At 35.1% G+C, this 24,394-nt stretch overlaps 4 protein-coding genes, 1 long non-coding RNA gene and 1 pseudogene across 5 annotated transcripts; 2 read left to right on the forward strand and 4 right to left on the reverse strand.

Annotated features, from left to right (window-relative positions):
* The first annotated feature begins 471 nt into the window (after positions 1–471).
* Positions 472–1,716, forward strand: LOC107434546 (disease resistance protein RPM1). The gene has a single exon (XM_060817856.1). It carries the CDS (start codon positions 472–474, stop codon positions 1,714–1,716), a length of 1,245 nt encoding a protein of 414 aa, XP_060673839.1.
* Positions 1,717–1,970: 254 nt separating this feature from the next.
* On the forward strand, positions 1,971–3,145 carry LOC132803982 (disease resistance protein RPP8-like). Its single transcript, XM_060817857.1, has 2 exons — positions 1,971–2,192; positions 2,354–3,145. Exons 1-2 carry the CDS (start codon positions 1,971–1,973, stop codon positions 3,143–3,145), a joined length of 1,014 nt encoding a protein of 337 aa, XP_060673840.1.
* A 327-nt stretch (positions 3,146–3,472) lies between these two features.
* On the reverse strand, positions 3,473–7,467 carry LOC125418181 (disease resistance protein RPM1). The gene is made up of 2 exons (XM_048463366.2): positions 6,524–7,467; positions 3,473–6,138 (listed from the first exon to the last, which is right to left on the reverse strand). The coding sequence occupies exons 1-2, from the start codon at positions 6,981–6,983 to the stop codon at positions 3,728–3,730; spliced, it is 2,871 nt and encodes a 956-aa protein (XP_048319323.2). The 5' UTR covers positions 6,984–7,467; the 3' UTR covers positions 3,473–3,727.
* A 5,252-nt stretch (positions 7,468–12,719) lies between these two features.
* On the reverse strand, positions 12,720–16,965 carry LOC107434559 (disease resistance protein RPM1-like; annotated as a pseudogene).
* A 1,671-nt stretch (positions 16,966–18,636) lies between these two features.
* On the reverse strand, positions 18,637–21,903 carry LOC107434565 (disease resistance protein RPM1-like). The gene has a single exon (XM_016046038.4). It carries the CDS (start codon positions 21,688–21,690, stop codon positions 18,880–18,882), a length of 2,811 nt encoding a protein of 936 aa, XP_015901524.3. The 5' UTR covers positions 21,691–21,903; the 3' UTR covers positions 18,637–18,879.
* Positions 21,904–22,824: 921 nt separating this feature from the next.
* LOC125418833 (uncharacterized) lies at positions 22,825–23,772 on the reverse strand. Its single transcript, XR_007237852.2, has 3 exons — positions 23,405–23,772; positions 23,148–23,244; positions 22,825–23,040 (listed from the first exon to the last, which is right to left on the reverse strand). It is a non-coding gene; the product is annotated as an uncharacterized LOC125418833 (long non-coding RNA).
* Positions 23,773–24,394: the final 622 nt, after the last annotated feature.

The following is a 24,394-nucleotide window of genomic DNA, read 5'->3' on the forward strand; positions in this document are numbered from 1 at the left end:
ACTATGACATAAATATATAAATTTTTTGCTTTTTGGCAATATATAATACTCTCCTAAGCTTTAATTATTTTTATACTGTAGCCTTGAACTATTTTGGTAATATATAGCCATAAACTTAGTGAATGCTTCCCAGATTATCACCAGCCAAAAAAAAAAAGAAAAACAAAAAAACAAAAAAATCTTAGTGAGGGATACAATCAAAGGATTGAAAAGGAAATTAAAATAAATTAAGGCTTATGTCCAAAAAAGAATAAAATAAACAAACTAGACAATCAAGTTGCTTGAGGTTCTAAAAAATAATACAGAAGCCTATAGCTAGCTTCTTGCTCAAAGAAACTGCTAGAAATCAATGGCAGAAAGTGTGGTGACCTTCTTATTGGAGAACCTGACAGCTTTAGTACAAGAGGAGGTTAAAAAGTTGAGTGGAATTAGAGAAGAAGCTTTTTTTCTATCAGAGATGAGTTAGAGAGAATGAGAGCTTTCTTAAGAGTTGCTGATATGATTGAAGATGGTGATGAAGAAATCGGAGTTTGGGTTAAGCAAGTTAGAGGGGTTGCTTTTAACACAGAGGATGTTCTCGATGAATTCCTATTTCTTTGCTCACATTACAAAGAGAATGGATTTAGTAGCATTTTATTAAAGAAAGCTCGAAGTGTTATGAATTTTAGAGCTCGTCGTCGAATTGCTTCCGAACTGGAAAGCATCAAATCCAGACTAACCAACGTATCAGATGGACATCAGAGATATCTATACAAGCTCAACATCGTGAAACAGGGTTCAACTGGTGCTGCTGCAGCTACTCACAATTACAGTTTGAATGACCTTCGAAGAGATGCACTACTGGTTGAAGAAGATCAGCTTGTAGGCATAGAAAAACCCCAGAACAAGATAATCAAACAGCTTCTTGAAGGTAAAACTAAACTTCAAGTTGTTGCAGTGGCTGGGGTGGGAGGTTTGGGCAAAACTACCTTGGTGAGCAAAGTCTTCTCTGATCCTAGAGTGAAGAAACATTTCCAACATCAGGCTTTCGTCACAGTTTCGCAGTTTAAGCAAGATAAGATTCTTGCTGAAATAATTCAGCAGCTCTTCAATGAGATGAAACAACCACTTCCTCAAGGAGTAGACTCCGAGGACAACAGCAAACTCAAGAGAATCATAGTTGATTTTCTTCGTGAAAAGAGGTACCTTGTTGTTTTTGATGATATGTGGAATTTGGATTCTTGGGAGTCACTCAAAATTGCATTTCCTAACAACAATTATGGTTCTCGATTAATGATCACCACTCGTAATGTTGAACTGACATCTACATCTAAAGTTGATCTTGGAGGTATGATTTATGATTTAAAGCCTTTATCTTCAGAAGAATCGTGGATTCTTTTCTGTGCAAAAACTTTCCAAAGGAATCAATGCCCTTCTCATTTGGAAAAGAGTTCAAGAAATATCTTGAAAAGATGTGAAGGACTTCCTCTAGCAATTATTGCAATCAGTGGTTTGTTGGCCACTAAAGACCGTAGAATTGATGAATGGGAAAAGGTTGATAGAAGTGTTGGAGCTGAATTCCAAGGAAATGACAAACTCAAAAGCACGTCAAAGATACTTTCACTAAGTTTCAGTGATTTGTCTTACAACTTGAAATCTTGCTCCAGATATTTCAGCATGTTACCCGAAGATTATTTGATTGAAAAATCCAGATTGATTCAGTTTTGGATTGCTTAAGGATTTGTGCTTAAAAAAGAAGGAAGAACACTTGAAGAAATTGGAGAGACATATTTCACTGAGCTTCTGAATAGAAGCTTGATCCAAGTAGGTGAAAGAGGAAATGACAGGAAGACCAAGACCTGTCGAGTCCATGACCTTTTGAGGGAGATTATTCTTCTCAAATCAAAAGATCAGAACTTTGCAGCAATAGTTAATGAAGAAAATATCAATGGTAACCTCAAGGAGTCGGCCGGCTATCACTGCATAGAACAATGGAATATCTTGGTGGTGGACATTACAATCTTTCTAAACTCCGATCATTGCTGTTTTTCGATGTTGATACTTCTCCTTCAAGCTGCTCCATGTCCAAGTTTTTGGGAGATGGATTAAGGTTTCTCAAGGTATTGGATTGTCGTGGTGCACCTTTGGACAAGTTTCCAAAAGTGATTCTCAAACTCTACAATCTGAGATATCTAAGCTTGAGAGAAACACAGGTGAGTTCTGTTCCAAGCTCTATTCAAAAGCTTAAAAATCTTGAAACATTAGAACTCAGAGATACTAATGTAGTAGAGCTTCCTGTTGAAATATTAAAAATTCATGGTCTTCGCCATATCCTTGTTATCGTTTATGTAATCCATTTACAGCATCATGTCAGACCATTGGTTTTAAAGCATCACCAGGAATTGAAACATTGTCGTGTTTGCAAAGTCTTTGCTTCATTGAAGCAAGTCAAAGTTTTACTGCTGGTTTAATGGAATCCTTAGGAAAACTGAAGCAACTGAGGAGGTTAAGTATTCTGAAACTAAAAGAAAGTGATGGATATGCTTTATGCTCATCAGTTCAGAAGACGAGGTTTCTTTACTCATTAAGCATAGAATCAGAAAATTCCAATGAAATTCTCAATCTGCAGAATATATCATCATCACCTCAATGCCTTAAGAGATTGCATATGTCAGGTCGCTTGGTGAAATTACCATCTTGGTTATCTTCACTTTCATGTCTTGTAAGATTATATTTACGGTGGAGTAAATTAGAGGTTGATCCACTTATTCATCTTCAAGCTTTGCCAAATTTAGTGCAACTTATATTTGAACAGGCTTACAATGGAAAAAGATTGCGTTTTCAAACAGGAGGTTTCCAAATGCTTAAGATTTTGATGTTTGGAAAATTGGAGAGATTAGAAGAGGTTTTAGTGGAGGAAGGATCAATGCCTCGTCTTGAAGAACTATGGTTTAGAGACTGCAAATTGTTGAAGAAAGTTCCTTGTGGAGTTGGATTCCTTACTGAGCTTAAATATCTTGAATTTGTTGATATGGCTCCTGAGTTAATCAGGAGGCTCGGTAGAAGTAAAATATATGAAGACTATGACAAAATAAAGCATGTTCCTTCCATCTTTACAGGTAATCAAAGAGACTGGGGAGTGGATGGAAACTATCTTAATGCATAAGCTTTTGACAGGAAAAAAATAAATGAATAAATAAAGGGTTAGGGATCAATATAATGTTGGATATGTGCTACATATGTTATTTGTATTTTTTATTTTAATCTCTGTATTATTATTACTTTGCCAAGGACTCCTTTATCAACAAATATTGCTCATTTTTCTTTTCCTTCACCTTTTCTGGTCAATGGTTATGTGAACACGTTTTCCAAAGTTGATAAAGAAACATGCCCTGCCTGCCACCAAGAAAGTCAAAGCCCAACTAAAGTAGACAGAGTTCAAATTGATGTTAAGAAGAAGAAATTTGACAGTTTTATCTCCAAAGCATCCCTCTGAATAAAAATTAAAAGTCCATTGACATGAACTTCTTTATTTTTGTGCACTGGTTTATATATATTACATTGAAACATTTACAATCAATTTGAGATACAACAGAATGGTGATGAATGATTCACCTTATTCTTCAGTGTATCATTTACAGTCAGTATATCTATACAATTATCTATCTACATGTACAAATTTACAGATCACGAGAAATATAAACATTTTTATTTTCTAATTTACAACCATATTACAGCAGAAAGACCACTAGACCTTCCATAGAGTACGAAGATCATGACTTCCCATGACTATCCCTGGTGGCTGTTTGCTTTGTCTCTCTCTGAAACTGTCAATGGAGTAAACATCCCAACTTCCATCCCTCCAATATGCGGAATAAACTTCTGTGACATGTTTAACTTTCCAGTGATCTTCACCATTTCCATCCGGTTGTAGTTTCATGATCAGTTTGTCTGGCATGTCGAAGAATGTGAGCACTTTGAGCTTTGTAAGGTGTTCAATTCCAAATGGCACACTCCATAACATATTGCATCTGTGGATCACTAGCTTTTCAAGGCAAGGCAAAGCTCCCTCCTCAACTTGCACACATTTTAGTTTGTCAAACTTGTCAAGACCCAAAAGAGTAAGCTTTTTGAACTTTCCAGCTTTAAAACACAATGTCTCTCCATCATAAACTTGGAGCAATTCAAGATGAACAAGATTGGGCAAATCTTGAAGATGAACAAGTGGATCATCCCTTAATAGACTCCACTTCAGAAACAACCTAACCAGACCATGAAGAGAAGGAATCCAACTTGGTAATTCTTCCAAACGACCTGTTAAGTATAGTCTTTCGAGAAACTGAGGAGGTGAAGAAAGTTGTTGAAGATCAATGACTTCATTTTCTTCTGTAGATGTTATGGAAAGTGAACGAAGATTCTTTAACCTTTCGATGGATAAGCACAAAACTTTCCCATCTTGCCTCCTAAGTTTCATAATGCCTAACCTCCTGAGCTGATTCAACTTTCCTAGCTCCCTTAGTATCATGTTGCAGTCATGACATGCCTCAATGAAACAGAGCTTCTGCAGGGATTGCAAACTTCCAATATTTCCAGAGGCTGCCTTGAAACCAAATTTGGAATAAAAATCTGCATAAGATTCAACTTTGAAATGGTATACCAAGAGATGACGAAGTTTGTGAAGCTGCAGAATCTCGATAGGCAACTGGGTGACACAAGTCTTTTTAAGATCCAAAGTCTCCAAGTTCTGAAGTTTTCTTATATATCTTGGAATAGTTTTTACCTTGGTTTTTCTCAAGCTTAGATACTTCAAATAAAACATGTCTGCAACTTCTACAGGAAATGTCTTTAAAGGTGCCCTTTGAAAATCTAACACCCTAAGCAGCATGAAACTACCTTGAAAAAGTGTATGCAAAGAGGACTTTTCAACCACCCCAAACATGAATAATGAACGAAGATGTGAGCCTAACCTTATATCTTGTACATTGGGAAGTGAAGTATGTATTGATAATCGTCTTACTCTTCCAGGCCATGTTGTTGTTTGTTCTTTAACAATGACTGCAAAGTTTTGGTCCCTTGATTTTGAAATGATAATCTCACGCAGAAGATCATGGATGCGGTAGAATTTCACCCTTCTGTCAGTTGTCATTCCTGCTACTTGCATGAGATTTCTGTTCAAGAGATCATTGAGATAGTCCTGTGCAACTTCCTCCAATGTCCTTCCTTCTTTTGCTTCAATGAATCCTTCAGCTATCCATAAGCGAATTAATGTCATTCGCTTAATCAGATAACCCTCAGGAAAGATTCCCAAGTACAAGAAGCATGATTTCAGATAGTAAGGCAAATCATTTAAACTTAGAGAGAGTACTTTTTTCAAATCCTCAAGCTTGTCATTACCCTGAATTTCGACTCCAAGGCAACGACGAATCATATCCCATTCATCAATACGCCATGTGTCTTTTTTAGCCAAAACACCACTTAGTGCCACTACTGCAAGAGGCAATCCCTCACACTTTCTGAGAATATCTTTACAAATTTCAAATAAATAAGGAGGGCATGGATTCCCTGCAAATGCCTTTCTGCAGAAAAGTTCCCAAGACACATCTTGGGACAAGGGCATTAAGTTATAAACTTTTCCTTTGAAATCTTTGCAAGAATTCAAGGCTACATCATCTTTACGAGTAGTGATCATAACTTTGCTGCCATTTTTGCTGTTAGGCAGAGCATATTTGACAGCTTCCCATTCATATAAATTCCATAGATCATCGAAAACTATTAAGTATCTTCTTTCTTTTAACATGTTCTTGATGATTGTTATCAATTCTTCATAATTCATGTTTTCCATACCTTCTGGAATTGCTCTCTTTATTACATAAGATAGATTCTGAATCATGTCCTTAAGGAGCTCATTTTTGTTGAAAGGTTGGGAAACTGTAATCCAAGCATGGATCTTGAAATTCTTCTCAACTTTGAAATCATCATAAACTTTCTTCACCAGGGTGGTTTTACCAATCCCTCCCATTCCAGTCACCCCAATCACCTCGCGTTCAGAACCACCATTGATCAGCCACTCTACTAATTGTCTTTTAGGTTTGTCTATGCCAACGACATCATTGTCAGCCAGAAAAAGAGCATCCTCACGTCGGTCATGCCATGTTTCACCTGTCAAAATAATTGGAATAGAAAGTAAAACTCTGACCTCTTACCAACTTAGAATTTTGTTTTCTAAGTAAGAAAACAGTACTAAAAATAGCATATATATAGATACATATATATATATATATATATATGCTGGGCAAAAAATATATAAGTAATTCCATTCAGACAAGCAAGAAAGTTTTACAGCTTGAAAATACTGATTAAAACAGGTTCACAAAAGTTTCACATAACAATAACAACATAATAAAGAAAAATAGAAGAAAACCAACAAAGATCATGAATAGAACTGTTATTTATCAATATGCCAAAGAATCAAACCAGAAAGTTTAAGAACTAAAAGCAGTAATTCCAGTCAGTTAAACTTTCTAAGTTAGCTGTAGGTACCTACCTGAAGGGGTGAAGCAAGAACCTCTTAAAGAAACGCTGAAGCTAAGACAAAGCCTTTTATGAGCAGCATAAATATCTCTAATTCTACCATTAACACGTTGAAGCTGCAATGCAATTCGATATTGAGATTTCAAGCTCTTAACACAGCAAGAAAGCTTGTATAAACAACCAGATAATACTTCTCCACCAACAAGATGGTGATGAGCATGGACGAGTATAAATTCATCTACAACATCTTCTGCATCATGAGTAACTTCTCTGACTTGCTTAATCCAAACTTTGAGTCCTTGATCATCACTAGTCTCTTCTACTTCATCTGCATCTTTTAACAAATCCCTTATCCTCTCCAATTCCCCTCTTAGACAAGCAATCTCTTGCCAAACCCCATTAAGCAGCTGAAACTCAGTTTCAACAAGATTTGAAAGCTTGTTGAGTAGAAAAATCACTGCACTTTCTGCCATTAAAAGTATGGCGAGTATTTCCTCCAGTCATCCATTGATGACCATCACGTTCAGTCTGCAGCAGCCTCCTTTATTATGTCTTTGTACAATATAGTCAATTTTTTATTTTTATTTTTATTTATATATATATATATATATGTATGTATATAAGTTTGGTTTTGTTTATATAGCTGAAAATAGGTAATTTTGTTTATATACATATCAAAGCACTTTTCCTTTTTCGTGAAGTAACAAAGCCACTTTGGCTCAAATTACTTGTTTAATAGAGAACAATAACTAATTTAAAATAAATGATATAAACAAGGAAGATATTGTATATATCAAGAAGGAGGATTTTAACTCCATAGTTTATATCTATTTATGTACAATGAAGCTAAAGATAGGACGATCTGGCTTTTTTCAAAATCAGGTCATAAATCCTTGAATTTGGATTTCTTATATTTGAACTGAGTTTTTTTTTTTTTTTTTTTTTAATCATTTCAAAGATTAGGGTTTTGAAACCAATTTTAAAAAAGTTAGATCGTTCTATTTAATATATATGTATTTATGTATGATTATTCAAACTTTCATCTACCAATGATGATAATCATAAGAATTTGAGCCAACCAAAAAGAGACATCACAATCAATGCTGACTTAAAGAGACAAAATTCAATTGACATGTGGAACAGTGTGAAAAGCAGAAAACTGCTTTAAGCAAGTGCGATGGTAATTGGAAATTGATTTACCTCAAAAAGAAATGAAAAAATGACCAATCCCAAGTGAAGGTTCTTTTGTAACATGTCAGAGTTTTAACTTCCAAAGACCAAATTGGAGATGAGGACAACTTTCATTTTCCTTATTTCCTATGCAATATCAGCAGCAGAACCTGTAAATTTTGGACTAAATTCATCTTGCTCCACATCATATGAAAATGAAATGCCTTCAGACCTACTTTTTATTAGTCTTGGTAAACTCTTTCTCTATTGTTTTTTTATGCTACTTGCGAGTATTGCTTCTGTTTAGCTTTAAATATTATTCACAGTTAAGGAAATATTACAATTTAAAGCATAAAAACAAGAAGTCCAAAGCATATACACCGTTACCAAATTACAAAATATATTATTTAGACTGTAATTAAATTTTAACTCTTTTTCTAGCTTAAACACCATCTTGGATTATGGTCATTTATTAATAAAAAACATGAGGAATTTCCTATCATTATCTTTCAAATTTCTTTTCTGTGCCCTACTCTATACGTTACATGTCAAAATCGCTGAGAATCAAATATACAGCAAAATCAAAATACACATCCCTCTTCTCCATGTTCTTACCTTAAGAGTGTCTCCAAAATATGCCTTTCACTAAGACAAATTCAGATATTTATTCTTTCAGAAAAATCATCTTCTTTATACTACGAACTACTCACTGTTGAATAAGGGTAAAATACAAAACACAAAAAGAGTTCTATATTAGTAGTTTGTCCTATTATTCATATGAGTGACAATGTTAACTTAGATTACGCTGTCGATTCAATATCAAGCTGAGATTGATAATAAATAAAATAAAATAAAACTGGAAGTTGATCAAGAAGAAAGATGAATAAAAATCAATGGTATTGATGGAGACAGAATTCTTATTGAGATATGACAGTGAAAACGACCCATCGTATAAACCAAGAAAAAATGTCTCATATGAGTAGAATATACAAGCCTTATTAAAAAAATAAAAAAAAAACAAAAAAAAAACAAAAAAAAAAAAACCAAAACAATAAGAGAGAGAGTTTTCTAGATCCTTATTAAAGAATGACAATTTGCATCTTTGATTAACTTGTTATATACGAGTTTCATAAAATTACCAAAAAAAACAAAAAAAAAAAATGCTTGTTATTTACGAAAAGTTGAAAGACAAGAATGAAAAATAGTCTAATAGATATTGTTATACCCTAAGACCTGTATGTTCACACATCTCGGCCCAATTAGATAAATCATTCTTATTAGAAAGGCCCAAAGGTCAGATAAAGTGGACAATTGACAGAAGCATGCTGTGCGGCCCATGGTTGGCGATGCCTAAGGGATTAAACAAGACCCTAACTTGCAATGCAAGCCAGTGAAGAACATTCTTGGATACCCCTTCCCCTCTATGGTTATCCATAGTAAAACACTATAAAAAGGAGACCTGCTTCAACATGTAGAGGTATGCTATCTGCTCCTCTTCTAATGCTCTTTCTGGCATAAATACTAACTTGACCATCGGAGGTGCCTTATCCGGCAACCCTCCCATGCCTTTAAGACATTGTTCATGGGTTGGTTTGGCGAAGAAGCTTGATCATTAAAGCGGGTCAAGGTGGATAAAATAGAGGCAGAGATAGAAGTGTTAATAGATACTATATGACACACTACAAGTTGAAGCTATAGCATATTTATTATCACAAATATTAACTAATAACAGTCAGCAGGCAATGTTGCACTAAAACCTACTTTCTTAGTGACAAAGAATCAATTGTCCAAGCATCACCAAGCCAGCATATAGGATACACAGCTGAAACATAAGCAACTTTAATTTGAATTATCTTTTCCTCTGAACTTTAACGATGTCTATTCTCCTAATTGACATGTTTACCTTTCCCGATTCTGTCAATTTTAATCTTGATTTCCCTCTATTATAAAATAGAGCTTCTGAAGTGATTAACAGATAACCTATTCCATCAATGGCCTTTGACACCATTCTTGGAATAAAACTTTGATATGATTTAATGACTAGCTCCTATGATACATAACAACATATACTTGTTGAGCTAATTCCCTTGTACCGCTCCAACTGAGCTGATTCTGTGCCATGTGCATCGATTGCTTCTTGAAAATAAATAAATAAATAAATTAAGTTGGATGGCAAGCTGATGTGGCAAACTGTTAAATACATGGCACATAATCAATTCACTTGGAGTGGTACTACCACGGTGTCATATTGAAGAGAATGTCTCAGCAGATTCAAAGTGTTCCACGTCATCAACAAGTACCACATCAGCATGACAAAGTATCAACAAACCGTTATATGATGATCTGGATAGTTGGTTTACAGATGTTGAGGAGCTGTTCTAGATTTCTGTTAGCGTGTTTGACAAATAAAAGCTATTAAACTTATTATTAGGCGCATAAAATAAAATCTTTCTCTTTCTTTTTACAGTTTGACTTTTTATTCTTCATCCATGGTAGTCATTCTTTGTAATATTTTAAAAGAGTAAACTCTACCATGGATGGGTTGTCAAGCTTACCAGAACCCATGATCCACCACATAACGTCTTGTCTTTTCTACCCATTAAAGATGCAACCCACATGAGCATCTTGCCAAAGTTCTTCTACTCTTCATGGCAGCCTTTCCCAATATTGGACTTTGATAATTCTGTATTCAGATTTGAACCTAGAGGATCCTTCTTTGATTTTGTAGAAAATTCTATTGAAAACCGCATGCCCAATAGTTGTTTACAAAAGCTGAGGTTTGCTACTCATGGTTATACTGACTTGGACGAAGCTAGAATCAACAAGGTAATAAACTTTTCCATACAAAACAATGTCAGAGAGCTTGAGTTTAGATTTTAGACAAGTATGGAAATACAATAAATGTCTAACACCGGCTATCTTTGATGCTAAATGAATCAAAATTTTGACCCTGAAACATTTTAAATCAGTGTTTCAGGATTTGATCTTCAACTCTCCTTCTATGGAGAATCTCAATCTCATTTACTGTAGGGGATTCAAAACTACTGCTTTGGTCTCCTCTAATGCTAAACTACTCAAAGCCTTAAAGATGATCTCAACTACATTCACTTCGAATCAACAGCTGTATGCTTTGAATCTTTTTCATGTTGTTGCCATTATAATACTACAAAATTCAACATCAGCAGCCACTCCACTGCTCTAAATCTTAAAACATTTCAAGTTAAAACGCCAAAGTATACCAGACAGATGGATCCGAGCAACTTCTCTGAATTTTGTAATCTCCATACTCTAAAAATAGAAGATATTTATGGGATTGCAGCCAAGAATAAGAGAGGGATGATAAAGTTTCATCTTGAAAATCTAAAAACTTTGGAGTTGCAAGATGTAGCTTGTGATAAAGTCGAAATCCAAGCTCCAAGTATGGTTTCCTTCACTTATGGATCGTATTCCTGCTTAGTTGCTGTCACTCTTGAAGTTGACATAAGCAGCAGGTCTACAAATCTCAAACATGTGAAATTTCATGGCCAATTTCTACACATATGGGTTCAGCACAACTTGTCTTAGTTTCTTTCTGTTGATACTTTAGAATTCCATGCATGCAGAAAATTGAAGAGTATCAAGATTCATTTTGAGTACCCAAAAAGTTTGAAATTTGTATCTTGTAAACAATTGTTTCATATATGAGTATGGTCCTGACATTATTTATGCACCTCAGGTAATTATTACCTCCAAAGCTAAACTAGATGTCAAGCTTGATTTCTCCTACTGTCTACTTGATGAGAAGCATAATATCAGTTTCAAGAATTTTTTAGAATGCTTTGGTCAACATTGCCAAACATTGACACTCAGTTGCAGAACTCTTAATTATGTAAGTATATATTCTTACATGTATATGCATTAATTATATGTATTGTATGCTTCAATTGTTTTCATTACTTTGTGTTTTTGTCTTTATGGGAAATAGAATGCTGGAGAATGGCTCTATTTCAGATCGAGGTCAGTTCCTCCTTCATTGTATAACCTAAAGCATCTGAAGGTATAATTGGGAAGTCTGGCATATCTTACATCAGTGCTTGCTAGTTTGCCTTGGCTTGCTCCTTATCCAAATATTATCTCCTTCATTGTGCAATCACAAGTATAATCATTGAAGGTATATATTTTTTTATTGGATATGTAAATTGGTCTATCATTATCAAGTTTTTTTTTTTTCTTTTCTTATCTCATATCAATTTGTGTTCAAGTTTGTTTACTGTTTCCTTTCTGTCTTGTCATTAAGTTGGGTTTTTCTTGGATTTTGCGGTTTTCTTATAAGAATGAAAAACTGGAGAGCTGAGTATAGGATTTGAAAGAGTGTACGATGGACAATTTTGAACACTATGAAATGACTAGTCTGGAGGATTATTTTCGTAAACTTCGTAATTCTGCTATGGAGAAGAACAAGAACAAGAATGAGTGGATTTCTTTTGATGCCAAAAGAGACCATGCATTGTAGTTATATATTTAAACCATTCATGTAGATATAAGATTTGGATTACTTATTGCAATACTATTGTAGTACTTTAAAGGACCAAGCTATGAAATGGATTTGGATAATCCTCCAAAGTTAAGGGTTTTTTATGCTACTGCAGTGTTCCATATGTGATTATGTGTTGTGTGTGTTTCAATCTTTATTCTAAATAGTCATTATTTTATCTTAATTTTAAATTTCTCTAATTTAAAGTAGCTACAATGGATTCTATCCCTGTTCTATGCCTAAGCTTATGATTTTTAATTACAAAAACATATTTGAACCGAAATGGCACGTCATTACAATTCCTAGCACTAATAATGAATATACTTGTTTCATTAAAGGGAGTGATGGTGACCGATTAGTACCATGAACTACTTTAATCCTCGAGGTAACAATGGCTAATTATGATTGCAATCTTTCCAACAATTTACAAGCTCTTGTAGATGTTAACTTTTTGAGTAACTGATGCATTAGTATCCGAACAGTAACCAAGTGTCACGTAGAGCATAATTGGTTTGGGCTGTCCCACTTAATTTCCAGTACCAGAATCAACAGCATGTCCCTTGGAGGCCACAGTAACAGGTACTGGAATATAATCTAAACATTTGAGAACATAAAAGAACAACTGACTTACCAGATTTGACATCATATGTTAGCCATAGCCATCAATTTGTAGACAGTGACAAGGAGCAGTCTCTAAAGTGACCCTGGTGACCATCAGCCATGGCACCTGAATTTCTTTGGGAATTCACAATGATGAACTTGCAATCAAACTGGTTGAACTGGATTTCTAACCGGTCAATTTCAAACGTGTGGTGTAATTGTGATAGAAGTGATAGTGTAAACGATGTGGATGAAGCAGGCTTGACTATATGTTTAGAGAAAGCAATAGAAGCAAGAAGAACTAATCTGAGACAACTGACAACATCAATCTCAACAGGCTAGGTGGAAGTTAAATATATGAAGACAATGACAAAATAAAGCATGTTCCTTCCACCTTTACTGGTAAACAAAGAGACTTGGGAGTGGATAAAAGATTAGGATAAGGGTGAAACCATGGTCCATGTTGTTGGATATGTGCTACATATTATATGTATTTTTCATTTTAACCTTTGTATTAGTTTTGCTCTGCCAAGGATTGTCTTATCAATAGAAATTACTAATTTTTTTTTTCTTTTAACTTTTTCTTTCAATGGTTATTTGGACATTTTTCCAAAGTTGATACATAGCATGCCCTGCCACCAAGAAATTCAAAGCCCAAGTAGACAGAGTTCCAAATCATCCCTCATAATCACAATTCAAAGCCCATTGATATGACCTGCTTTATTTTTGTTCATTGTTTTATACAATATACATTGAAACATTTAGACAGTCACTTTGAGATAAAACAGAATGGTCAATGAAAGGTTCAACTTATTGTACAGTGTATCATTTACAATCAGTATATCTGTACAAGTTTACTGATCATGAGAAATATGCACATTTTTCATTTGTATAACTATTCAACCATTTTTACATTAGAATGACTACTAGACCTTCCATAGGGTGCGAAGATCATGACTCCTCCTGGCTTTCCCTGGTGGTTTTTTGCTTTCCCTCTCTCCAAAACTGTCAATGGAGTAAATATCCCAGCCTCCATCCCTCCAATACGGAGAATAAACTTCTGGGACATGTTTAACTTTCCAAAGATCTTCACCATTTCCATCCGGTCATAGTTTCATGATCAGTTCGTCTAGCATATCGAAGAATTTGAACACTTTGAGCTTGCAAAGGTGTTCAATTCCAAATGGCACACCCCATAACATACTGCACCTGTGGATCACTAGCTTTTCGAGGGAAGGCATGGCTCCTTTCTCAACTTGCACACATTTTAGTTTGTCAAACTTGTCAAGACCCAAAAGCTTAAGCTTTTTGAATTTTCCAACTTTGAAACACAATGTGTCTCCATCATAAACTTGGAGTAGTTCAAGATGAACAAGATTCGGCAAATTTTCAAGATGAACAAGTGGATCATCTCTTAATCGACTCCACTTTAGAAACAACCTAACCAGACCATGAAGAGAAGGAATCCAACTTGGTAACTCTTTGAAGCATCCTGTTAAGTATAATCTTTTGAGAAACTAAGGAGGTGAAGAAAGGTGTTGAAGATCAATGACCTCATTTTCTTCAGTAGATGTTATGGAAAGTGCATGACGATTCTTTAACCTTTCAATGGCTAAGCACAAAACTACCCCGTCTTGCTTCCTTAGCTTCATAATGCCTAACCTCCTGAGCTAATTCAACTTTCCTAGCTCCTTCAGTATCATGTTGCAGTCTTGACTTGCCTTAATGAAGCAGAGCTTTTGTAAACATTGCAAGCTTCCAATATTTCCACTGACTGCCTTAAAACCAAATTTGGAATAAAAATATGCATAAGATTCAATTTTAAAATGGTATACCAAGAGATGACGAAGTTTGTGAAGCTGTGGAATCTCTATAGGGAACTGGGTCACACAAGTCTTTTTAAGATCCAAAGTCTCTAAGTTCTGAAGTTTCCTTATGTATCTTGGAATAGTCTCCACCCTAGTTTTTTCTCAAGCTTAAATACTTCAAATAAAACAAGTCTGCAACTTCTATTGGAAATGTCTCTAAAGGTGCCCTTCTAAACTCTAACACCCTAAGCAGCCTAAAACTACCTTGAAAAAGTGTATGCAAAGATGAATTTTCGACCACCCCAAACATGAATAATGAGTGAAGATGAGAACCTGACCAGATATGCTGTATATTGGACAAGGAAGTATGTACTGATAATCTTCTTACTCTTTCAGGCCACATTGTTGTTTGTTCTTTAACAGTGGCTGGAAAATTTTGGTCCTTTGATTTCGAAATGATCATCTCACGCAAAAGATCATGGATGCAGTATAATTTCACCCTTCTATCCGTTGTCCTTCCTGCTACTTGCATGAGATTTCTATTCAAGAGCTCATTGAGATATTCCCGTGCAACTTCCTCCAATGTCCTTTCTTCTTTTGCTTCAATAGCAATCCATAAGCGAATTAGTCTCATTCGCTTAATCAGATAACCCTCAGGAAAGATTCCCCATTACATGAAACATGATTTCAGATAGTAAGGAAAATCATTGAAACTTAGAGAAAGTACTTTTGTCAAATCCTCAAGCTTGTCATTACCTAAATTTCGACTCCAAGTCTACGACTAATCATATCCCATTCATCAATCCTGTGTGTGTCTTTTGTAGCCAAAACACCACTTAGTGCCACTACCGCAAAAGGCAAACCCTCACACTTTCTGAGAATATCTTTACAAATTTCAAATAAATAAGGAGGGCATGAATTCCCTGAAAAAGCCTTTCTGCAGAAAAGTTCCCAAGACTTATCCTGGGACAAGGGCTTTAAGTTATAAACTTTGCCTTTGAAGTTCATGCAGGAATTTGAGGCTACATCATCTTTACGAGTAGTGATCATAACTTTGCTACCATTTTTACTGTTAAGATATTTGACAGCTTCCCATTCATATATATTCCATAGATCATCGAAAACAATTAAGTATCTTCTTTTCTGCAAGATGTTTTTGATGATCATTATCAATTCTTCAAAATTCATGTTTTCCATACCTCCTGGAATTGCTCTTTTCATTACATAAGACAGGTTTTGAATCATGTCCTTAAGGAGCTCACTTTTGTTGAATGGTTTAGAAACTGTGATCCAAGCACGGATCTTGAAATTCTTCTTAACTTTGAAATCATCATAGACTTTCTTCACCAGGGTGGTTTTCCCAATCCCTCCCATTCCAGTCACCCCTACCACCTCGCATTCAGACCCACCATTGATCAGCCACTCTACGAATTGTCCTGTAGGCTTGTCTATGCTAATGGCATCATTGTCAACCAGAAAAAGAGCGTCCTCACGTCGGTCATGCTATGTTTTTCCTGTCAAAAGAATTGGAATAGAAAGGAAAAATCTGAAATCTTACCAACCTAGAATTTGATTTTCTATGTAAGAAAACAAAACTAAATAGCATACATATATACCGTACAGAATACATGCAAGTAAATATTGTCAACTTCCATTCAAAAGGGCAAGAAAGTTTTATAGCTAGAAAGCATAGATTAAAAAAGGTTAACAAAAGGTTCCACATAACAATGAAAAATAATAAAGAAAAAATGAAAAAACAAACCAAAAAGATCACTAGTATCGTTATTAGTCAATATGCCAACAAAATAAAACCAGAACAATTAAGAGCTAAATAGACCATACACACAACAGAAAAACAGCAATTCCAATCATTTTACTTTTCCTAAGCTAGCTGTAGATATCTACCTGAAGTGTCAAAGCACGAACCTCTCAGAGCCTCATTGAAGCTGGGACGAAGTCTTTTATGAGCAGCATGAATATCTCTAATTCGAGCATTAATAATTTGAAGTTGCAACGCGATATGGTATTGAGCTTTAATATTCTTCACACAGCATGATAGCTTATACAAACAACTGGAAAAAATTCCTCCTCCCACATGATGATGATGAGCATGGACAAGTATAAATTCATCAACGACATCTTCTGCTCATGGGCAACTTCTCTGACTTGTTTAACCCAAACTTTGAGTTCTTGATTATCACTAGTCTCTTCCACTTTATCTGTATCTTTCAAAAAAGCGCTTGTCCTCTCCAATTCCCCTCTTAGATAAGCAATCTCTTCCCAAACCCCTTTAACTAGTTGAACCTTAGTTTCAACAAGATTTGCAAGCTTGTCGAGTAGAAAAAGCACTGCACTTTCTGCCATTAAAACTCTTTTGAGTTTTACTTATGGTGGGTATATCCTCCAGTCATCCATTGATGATCATCACCTTCACTTTGCAGACTGCTTTTTATGTATATAGCATATACAGTGACTTTTTATATAAGTTGGGTTTTGTTTATTTAGTTGAAAACTGCTTTTGTTTATATAGCAAAACTTTGCCTATTTCGTGAAGTGACAAATTATGATTAGCAGCAGCCATTGGCTTAATTCTATTTGGTCTAATAGACGACAATAAGTAATTTAAAATAATGGTATAAACAAGGAAGATACTGTATATATGTCTTCCTTGGTCAACAAGAAAGACTTTAACTCCATAGTTGATCAAGATTTATATATATACATGTATGTGTGTATAAAGTATTCAAACTTTCATATAGGATTATGATAACCACAAGAATTTGAGGCCAACCAAAAAGCAATATTACAACCAGTGCTTGTGTAAAGAGACAAAGTTCAAATGAAACCTGAAAGAGTGTGAAAAGCAGAAAATTATTTTAAGCATGTTTGATGGGATTTGGAAATTGATCACCTACAAGTGATGGTTCTTTATGTATATGTCGACCAAATTGGAGAAAAGGACAATTCTTTCATTTTCCTTATTTTGTATGCAATATCAGCCTCGGAGTCTGTAAATTATGGACTAAATTCAAGCTGTCCAACATCATATCTAATTGCAATGTCTTTAATACTACTTTAAGTTATTAGTCTTGGTTAACTCTTTTTCTCTATGGTTTTATATGCAACTTGGAGTATTGCTTTGCTTCTGTTTAGCTTTAAATATTACTCACAATTTAAGTAATATTACAATTTAAAGCAAAACAACAACAAGTCCCAAGCTTATTCAACCATTACCAAATTTCAGAATATATTATTTAGACTGCTATTAAACCTTTTTTTCTAGCTTGAACACCTTCTTCGGTTGTGGAAGTTATTTAATATTAAAAACATGTTGAATTTCCCATCTTGTTCTTCAAAATTTCTTGTTCAGGACAAGTAGTGCACCATATATACTGCATTTGCTTTTCTTTTTCTGTATCCTACTCTCTACGCTACCCGTAAAAATTGGTGAGAATCAATGTATAGACTTTGCTAAAGTACATCCCACTTTTCCATGTTGTTACCTCAGATTGTCCAAATATTACAGCAAGCATGCCTCCAAAATACTAAGTCAAATTTATATATTTATTCTTTTAGAAAGTTCATCATCTTTATGCAAACTATTTATTGTCATATGAAGGTAAAATACAAAACACAAAAGAGTGTTTTTAGTGGTTTATCCTATTATTTATATGAGTGACAATATAACAGTCGGTCCAAAAGTTAGATTATGCTGTCGACGACTAATATTAACTCCACTAACGAATAAGCAAGCATGAGACCGCCAATATATAAATAAATAAGAAATATGGATAAAGATCAATGGTGTTGATGTAGTTGGAATGCTTGAAATATGACAATGAAAAAAAACGAATCACCATATAAACCAAGAAAAGAGTGTCTTATTAGCAAAACTCACAACCTTATTTAAATAAAATAAAAATGGGAGAGAGAATTCTAGATCCATGATTAAAAATATAATGACAATTTGATGCTTTCAGTAACTTGTTATTTACGGAAAGTTGAATGACTACAATAAGAAAACAGATTATGAGATTGTACAAAATTAAAGATATAGCAAATTTATTGTACCAAATATTAAACAATAACAGTCAGCAGGTAGCGCTGCATTAAAACCTACTTGTAGTGGCCAAAAAAAAAAAACTGCCACTATAAACAATTTATCTCTAAATACAGAGTAATAAACAATTTTTTTTTTTTTGTTTTTTTTTTTTTAAAGAAGAAAACACAGTTCTGCTATCAATATTTGCAGAAACAAATACAAATCCAAGTAAAATCCTACACCTTCCAAAGAGTACTCCTACGATAGCTCCTCATTTCAGGGTAGGGCTGAGGTGAAGTATCCCTTTCCGTGAACCTTTCTAAAGAGAAAACATCCCAACCATCACCTAACCAGTATACAGAATATACAGCTGAAACATGAGCAACTTTTGAATGATCTTCTCCTCCGTCTGGACGTAGTTTCATGATCAATTCATCTGGCATATCGAAGAACTCAAGAAGCTTCAAGTTGGTCAAGAACTCAATACCTGTAGGTACCTTCTTCAACAATTTACAGCGCTGAAACGTCAGCCTTTCGAGATGAGGTATTGCTCCTTCATCTATTGTCACCGATTGCAATGCATCTAGTTTGTCAAGGCCTAATATCTTGAGACTTGGAAACCCTCCTGCTTTGAAATGCAAGCTCTCTCCCTCATAAACCTGAAGGAATTCAAGGTGCATAAGATTAGGCAAATGTTGAAGGTGAACTAGAGGATCCTCTTTCAACCGGCTCCATTTCAGGAACAGTTTAGCAAGGTTTTGAAGAGAATTGATCCACTGAGGTAGTGTTTCCATGTGTCCTGCCAGATATAGATGTTGGAGATACTGAGGTGGAGAAGAAATGTGTTGCAGATCAATTATATCGGTCTTCTCTTCTGAAGTGATGGACAATGAACGAAGATTGATCAGCTTTTGGATTGAACAACATAAAGCAGAACCATCTCTTTCTCTGAACTTTACAATGCCTAATCTCCTTAACTGGTTTAACTTCCCCAACTCTGTCAAGTTTTCTTGATTTCCCTCTATGAAACAGAGCTTTTGAAGCGATTGCAGACAACCTATTCCATCAGGGGCATTAACACCAATCTTGGAATCAAAATGCACATATGATTCAATCTGGTAACGATATACCAGAAGATGGCGAAGTCTCTTGAGACTCAGAATCTCAACAGGTAACTCAGTGACAAATGAATCTTTGAGATTCAATGTCTCAAGATTTTGAAGCTTCTTGATGGAACGAGGAATATGCTTCACCTTGGTTTTCTTCAAGCCTAGAAACTTCAGATAAAACAATTTGCATACTTCTTCAGGAAAATTCTCTATAGGTGCACCTCTCAACTCTAACACCTTAAGCAGCTTAAGGCTTCTGGGAAACAATTTGGGGAATTCGGTGAGTGAATCTTCTGCATTGAATACAAACAACGAACGAAGTCGGGAAAGATTCTTGTTTTGTACATTATGCAATGTCTTAACTACTGATAGACGTCGAACTTTGTCAGGCAAAGTTACTCCTTGCTCTTTTACCACTACTCCAAAATTTTGGTCCTTTGATTTCTGAATGGCAATCTCCCTCAAAAGGTCATGTACCTTGCAAGATTTGATCCTTCCACAGCTGGTTGTACCTGCAACTTGGATCAAACCCCTGTCCAAGAGCTCCTTGATATAACCCTCTGCAACTTCTTCTGGGGTTATCCCTTCCTTTTCAATCACAAACCCTTCAGCTATCCATAGCCGGATCAATGTCATAGTTTCAATCTTTTGAAAAGGAGGAAACATGCTCAAGTACATGAAACAAGATTTCAGGTAGTATGGAAGATCATTGAGGCTGAGGGAGAGTACTCTATTCATGTTGTCAACTCTGGAATTCTCTCCCATTTCAGGACCAAATGTGCGAGAAAGCGTTACCCATTCATCAATATTTGCCTGGTCTTTCGTAGCTAAAACCGCACTTATGGCCGCAATTGCCAGAGGCAATCCTCCACACCTGTTCAAGATACAATGACAGATTTCCTCCAAGTTACTAGGACATGGTTTTCCCTGAAATGTCTTCTTACAGAGAAGACCCCAGGACTCTTCCGGAGATAATGGCTCCAAATTGTAAACCTTATCATGAATTTCCACACAGGAAGCATTCCGGGTAGTCACCATAATTCTGCTACCATATTTGTTGCTGCTAGGCAATGCAAGCTTGATGGTATCCCAAAATTTCACATCCCATACATCATCGAGAACAATAAGATACCTACTTTGTTGCAGAAAATCTTTGATTGTCTCTCTTTTCCGATCTCTGTTCATGTTAGAAACTTCTTGAGGTACTGGTTTCCCTATCACGGTGAAAATCTGTTGAACCATGTCCTCTATGAGATCATCAATTTTGTATGATCGAGAAACAGTGATCCAAGCATGAACCTTGAAACGTTTCCTCACTTTTGGATCTTTATAGACTTGATTCACCAAGGTTGTTTTCCCCAACCCTCCCATTCCAACCACTGAAATCACTTGGCGTCCGGTTTCATTGTTCAAAAGCCACTCCATCAGATGCTTTTTGCGTTCGCCGATTCCAACTAAATCAGCTTCTTCAAGCAGACGTGCATCTCCTTGACTAGGCAGTTGCCTGTAGGCTTTAGATCTCGACCTTGGTATGTCCAGGTTGAATCTTCGATAACTCTTTGAGACGCTATTGACTCTGGACTTGATTAGTTGCATATCTGAAGCAATTCGATGGCGAGCTTTCAGGCTTCTGAGAAAGTAATAAAGCCTATGACAAAAGGAACAGAATCCAGAGTCATGGTAATATATAAGATGAAGCATGAATTCATCAACAACATCCTCCATGTCATAAGCAACATCTCTAACTTGCTCAACCCAGATTTTGAGACCTGGATTGCTTTCTTGCTTTGCATCAGCAACCCTTAGGAAGGCCTTGATGGTCTCTAGTTCATCCAAGATGTACCGAACTTGTCCGTGGACGTTGGAAAGAAGTTGCATCTCGTTTTGCAGCAACGGGGTGAGGTTGTCAAGAAGAAAACTTACTGCACTTTCTGCCATTTTTTCACCTCCTTTGCACCTCCTTTTTTTTTTTTACTTTTGTGTATGTGAAAGAAGAGAGGAGACCTTTTTTTTTTTGTTTTTTTTTTTTTTTAATGTGAATTTTCTGAGTTTGTTGGCTTAAACGATTGGCTTCCAACAAATTTAAGGTAATTGGGTTGGTCTGGATAATCTGTGGATCTGTATGTCGTTTATGGTTCAAACCAGTGGTTTTTTGTTCCGAGTTAGAAAAGTCCAAGTGTCTCAATATATTTTCTGCTTGAGCCACACGAAATCGAATTAGTCGTCTTTCTGGGAAATGTCCCAAATTGTTGTGTTGTGTAATTTGTAAACCACTAGATATTTTATTGTGAACTGGTCTAATCTTTGCCTAGTCTTGATGAAGAAAAAAGTAAAAAAACAATAAGTGTTCGATTTCGAAACCGCACCATTTGAGTTTTGATTGGACAGTTTTCTTACTTTACCTTTTACTCTTTTTGGATTTATTGGTTCGTTTTACCAAAAATTTTAAGAGCTTAGTGAAGCACATGTCCAACATATTTGATTTAGAGCCACACTATTTGTGGGGTTGACCAAAAAACTTCATAAGATACTTTTTTGGTTCCACTTCAATCAGATCATGATGTTCTCCAATTGTTGAAAATGAACAAAAACCAATATGATTAAAGTCATGCACCCAGATTGGCCTATAGATTTTGAAGTTTCCAATTCATACACGTCACTCGATCTCCTTATGGTCAAATTTGTGCTAGGCATCAGGATTCAGGAACATAGACGGAAAGCTCCTATTTTGTTATGCTTTCCGAAATTTTCAATTAATAATTTTCTCTTTTTTCTTATTTTCTTTATTCATAGGAAATAGCTAGGAAAACAAGTATGTCATTTTCATTGCAGTTGAAAATTTGAAGTAACGTAATTTTGATTATAAAATTTGAACCGAATTAATCAACACGCTTTAATGAACCTATAATTTCACATGAATATTCTAATAATTGAACCAATTGACATTACCCTTCCCTGGATTGATTGCATAAACAACACCAAGAAATGACTCAGAAAAGAACAAAAGTGCATCCAGAAGATTATATGTTGCTCAAAATTGCTTTTTGTAATACTTTTAATTATTATGTGAAATAACACAAGATTTTGGGTCATCGTAGAATCTATAATCAAATATATTATTAAATAAGTTTGCAAAAACAAAAGGAAATACAAAACAAAAAATAATAATAAATTGTATATGCTAATTCCGAACTCACATTCCATATTTTCTTTTTGGTACTTGTAAACTAGAACCAATGAGCGTCTGCAGTAATTTCCTTAAAAGTGAGCCACGTAAAGCTTTGACTCCTGTATTGTACGAATCAATGATAGAATAAAAAGGTAAAAATCAACAAATTCTTGGAATGACTTCAGATAATACCCAAAAAAAAAAAAAAAAGGGTACAGGTTATTACCTTTTTATTTACATCAGTGCCAAACTTCAATAGGGCATCTGGCACTATATATTTGCCCAGCTTCTCTAAGAACATTCACCAGCTCTCCGGCAAGTCCCTGAAACAGGAAAGAATAAAAGTATTATATATGAATATTGATTTTAGTTGTGTAGGGGATTTTAAGAAAAACGTCATAAATAATATTTGACACCATTCTTTCATGAAAATGATGTGTGACCATATCTCTGGGTAAGGGTGAAACTATGCTGAATACTAACTTGTTCTACAGTGAAAAACGTATGAGCGACATCTTTTTTGCCAGACCGTCCACTCTGCCCTATTCTGTTGACATCATCCTCAGTGGTGAGGGGAAAACTATAGTTGATAACTACTTCAACATCTGGAATTATCCAATCCTGAAGCAACCAAATCAGTAGCCATAAGTAATTTAAAACAATGGTATAAACAAGAAAGATACTGTGTATATCTCTTCCTTGGTCAACAAGAAAGACTTTAATAGACATGTATAAGTATTCAAACTTTCATATCAGATTATGATAATCATAAGAATTTAAGGCCAACCGAAAAAAGCATAACAACCAGTGCTGGCTTAAAGAGACAAAATTCATATGAAATATGAAACAGTGTGAAAAGCAGAAAATCGTTTTAAGAATGCGTGATTGTATTTGGAAATTGATTAACTTACAAACGGATTAATCCCAAGTGAAGGTTCTTATGTATATTTCAAGCTCTAACTTCCAACGACCAAATGGAGAAAAGGACAATACTTTCATTTTCTTATTTGTATGCAATATCAGCCTCGGAATCTGTTAATTGTGGACTAAATTCAAGTTGTGCCACATCATATCTAAATTCAATGTTTTTAGTACTACTAATAAGTCTTGGTAAACTCTTTCTCTATTGTTTTATATGCAACTTGGAGTATTGCTTTGCTTCTGTTTAGCGTTAAACATTATTCACAGTTTAAGTAATATTACAATTTAAAGAATAAAAACAACAATTCCCAAGCATACCATTACCAAATTCCAAAATATATTATTTAGACTGTAATTAAACCCTTTCTTTATTAAACCCTTTCTTTAGCTTGATAAACACTCTCTATGCTAGTAGAGAGTGTTTAGTTTGCTTTTCTGTACCCTACTCTCTATGCTACCTGTAGATACATGCATTTAGTTTGCTTTTCTGTACCCTACTCTCTATGCTACCTGTAAAAATTGCTGAGAATCAATGTATAGCAAAGTCAAAAT

This window comes from Ziziphus jujuba, chromosome 6 (genome assembly GCF_031755915.1).
Source record: "Ziziphus jujuba cultivar Dongzao chromosome 6, ASM3175591v1".
Lineage (NCBI taxonomy): Eukaryota > Viridiplantae > Streptophyta > Magnoliopsida > Rosales > Rhamnaceae > Ziziphus > Ziziphus jujuba.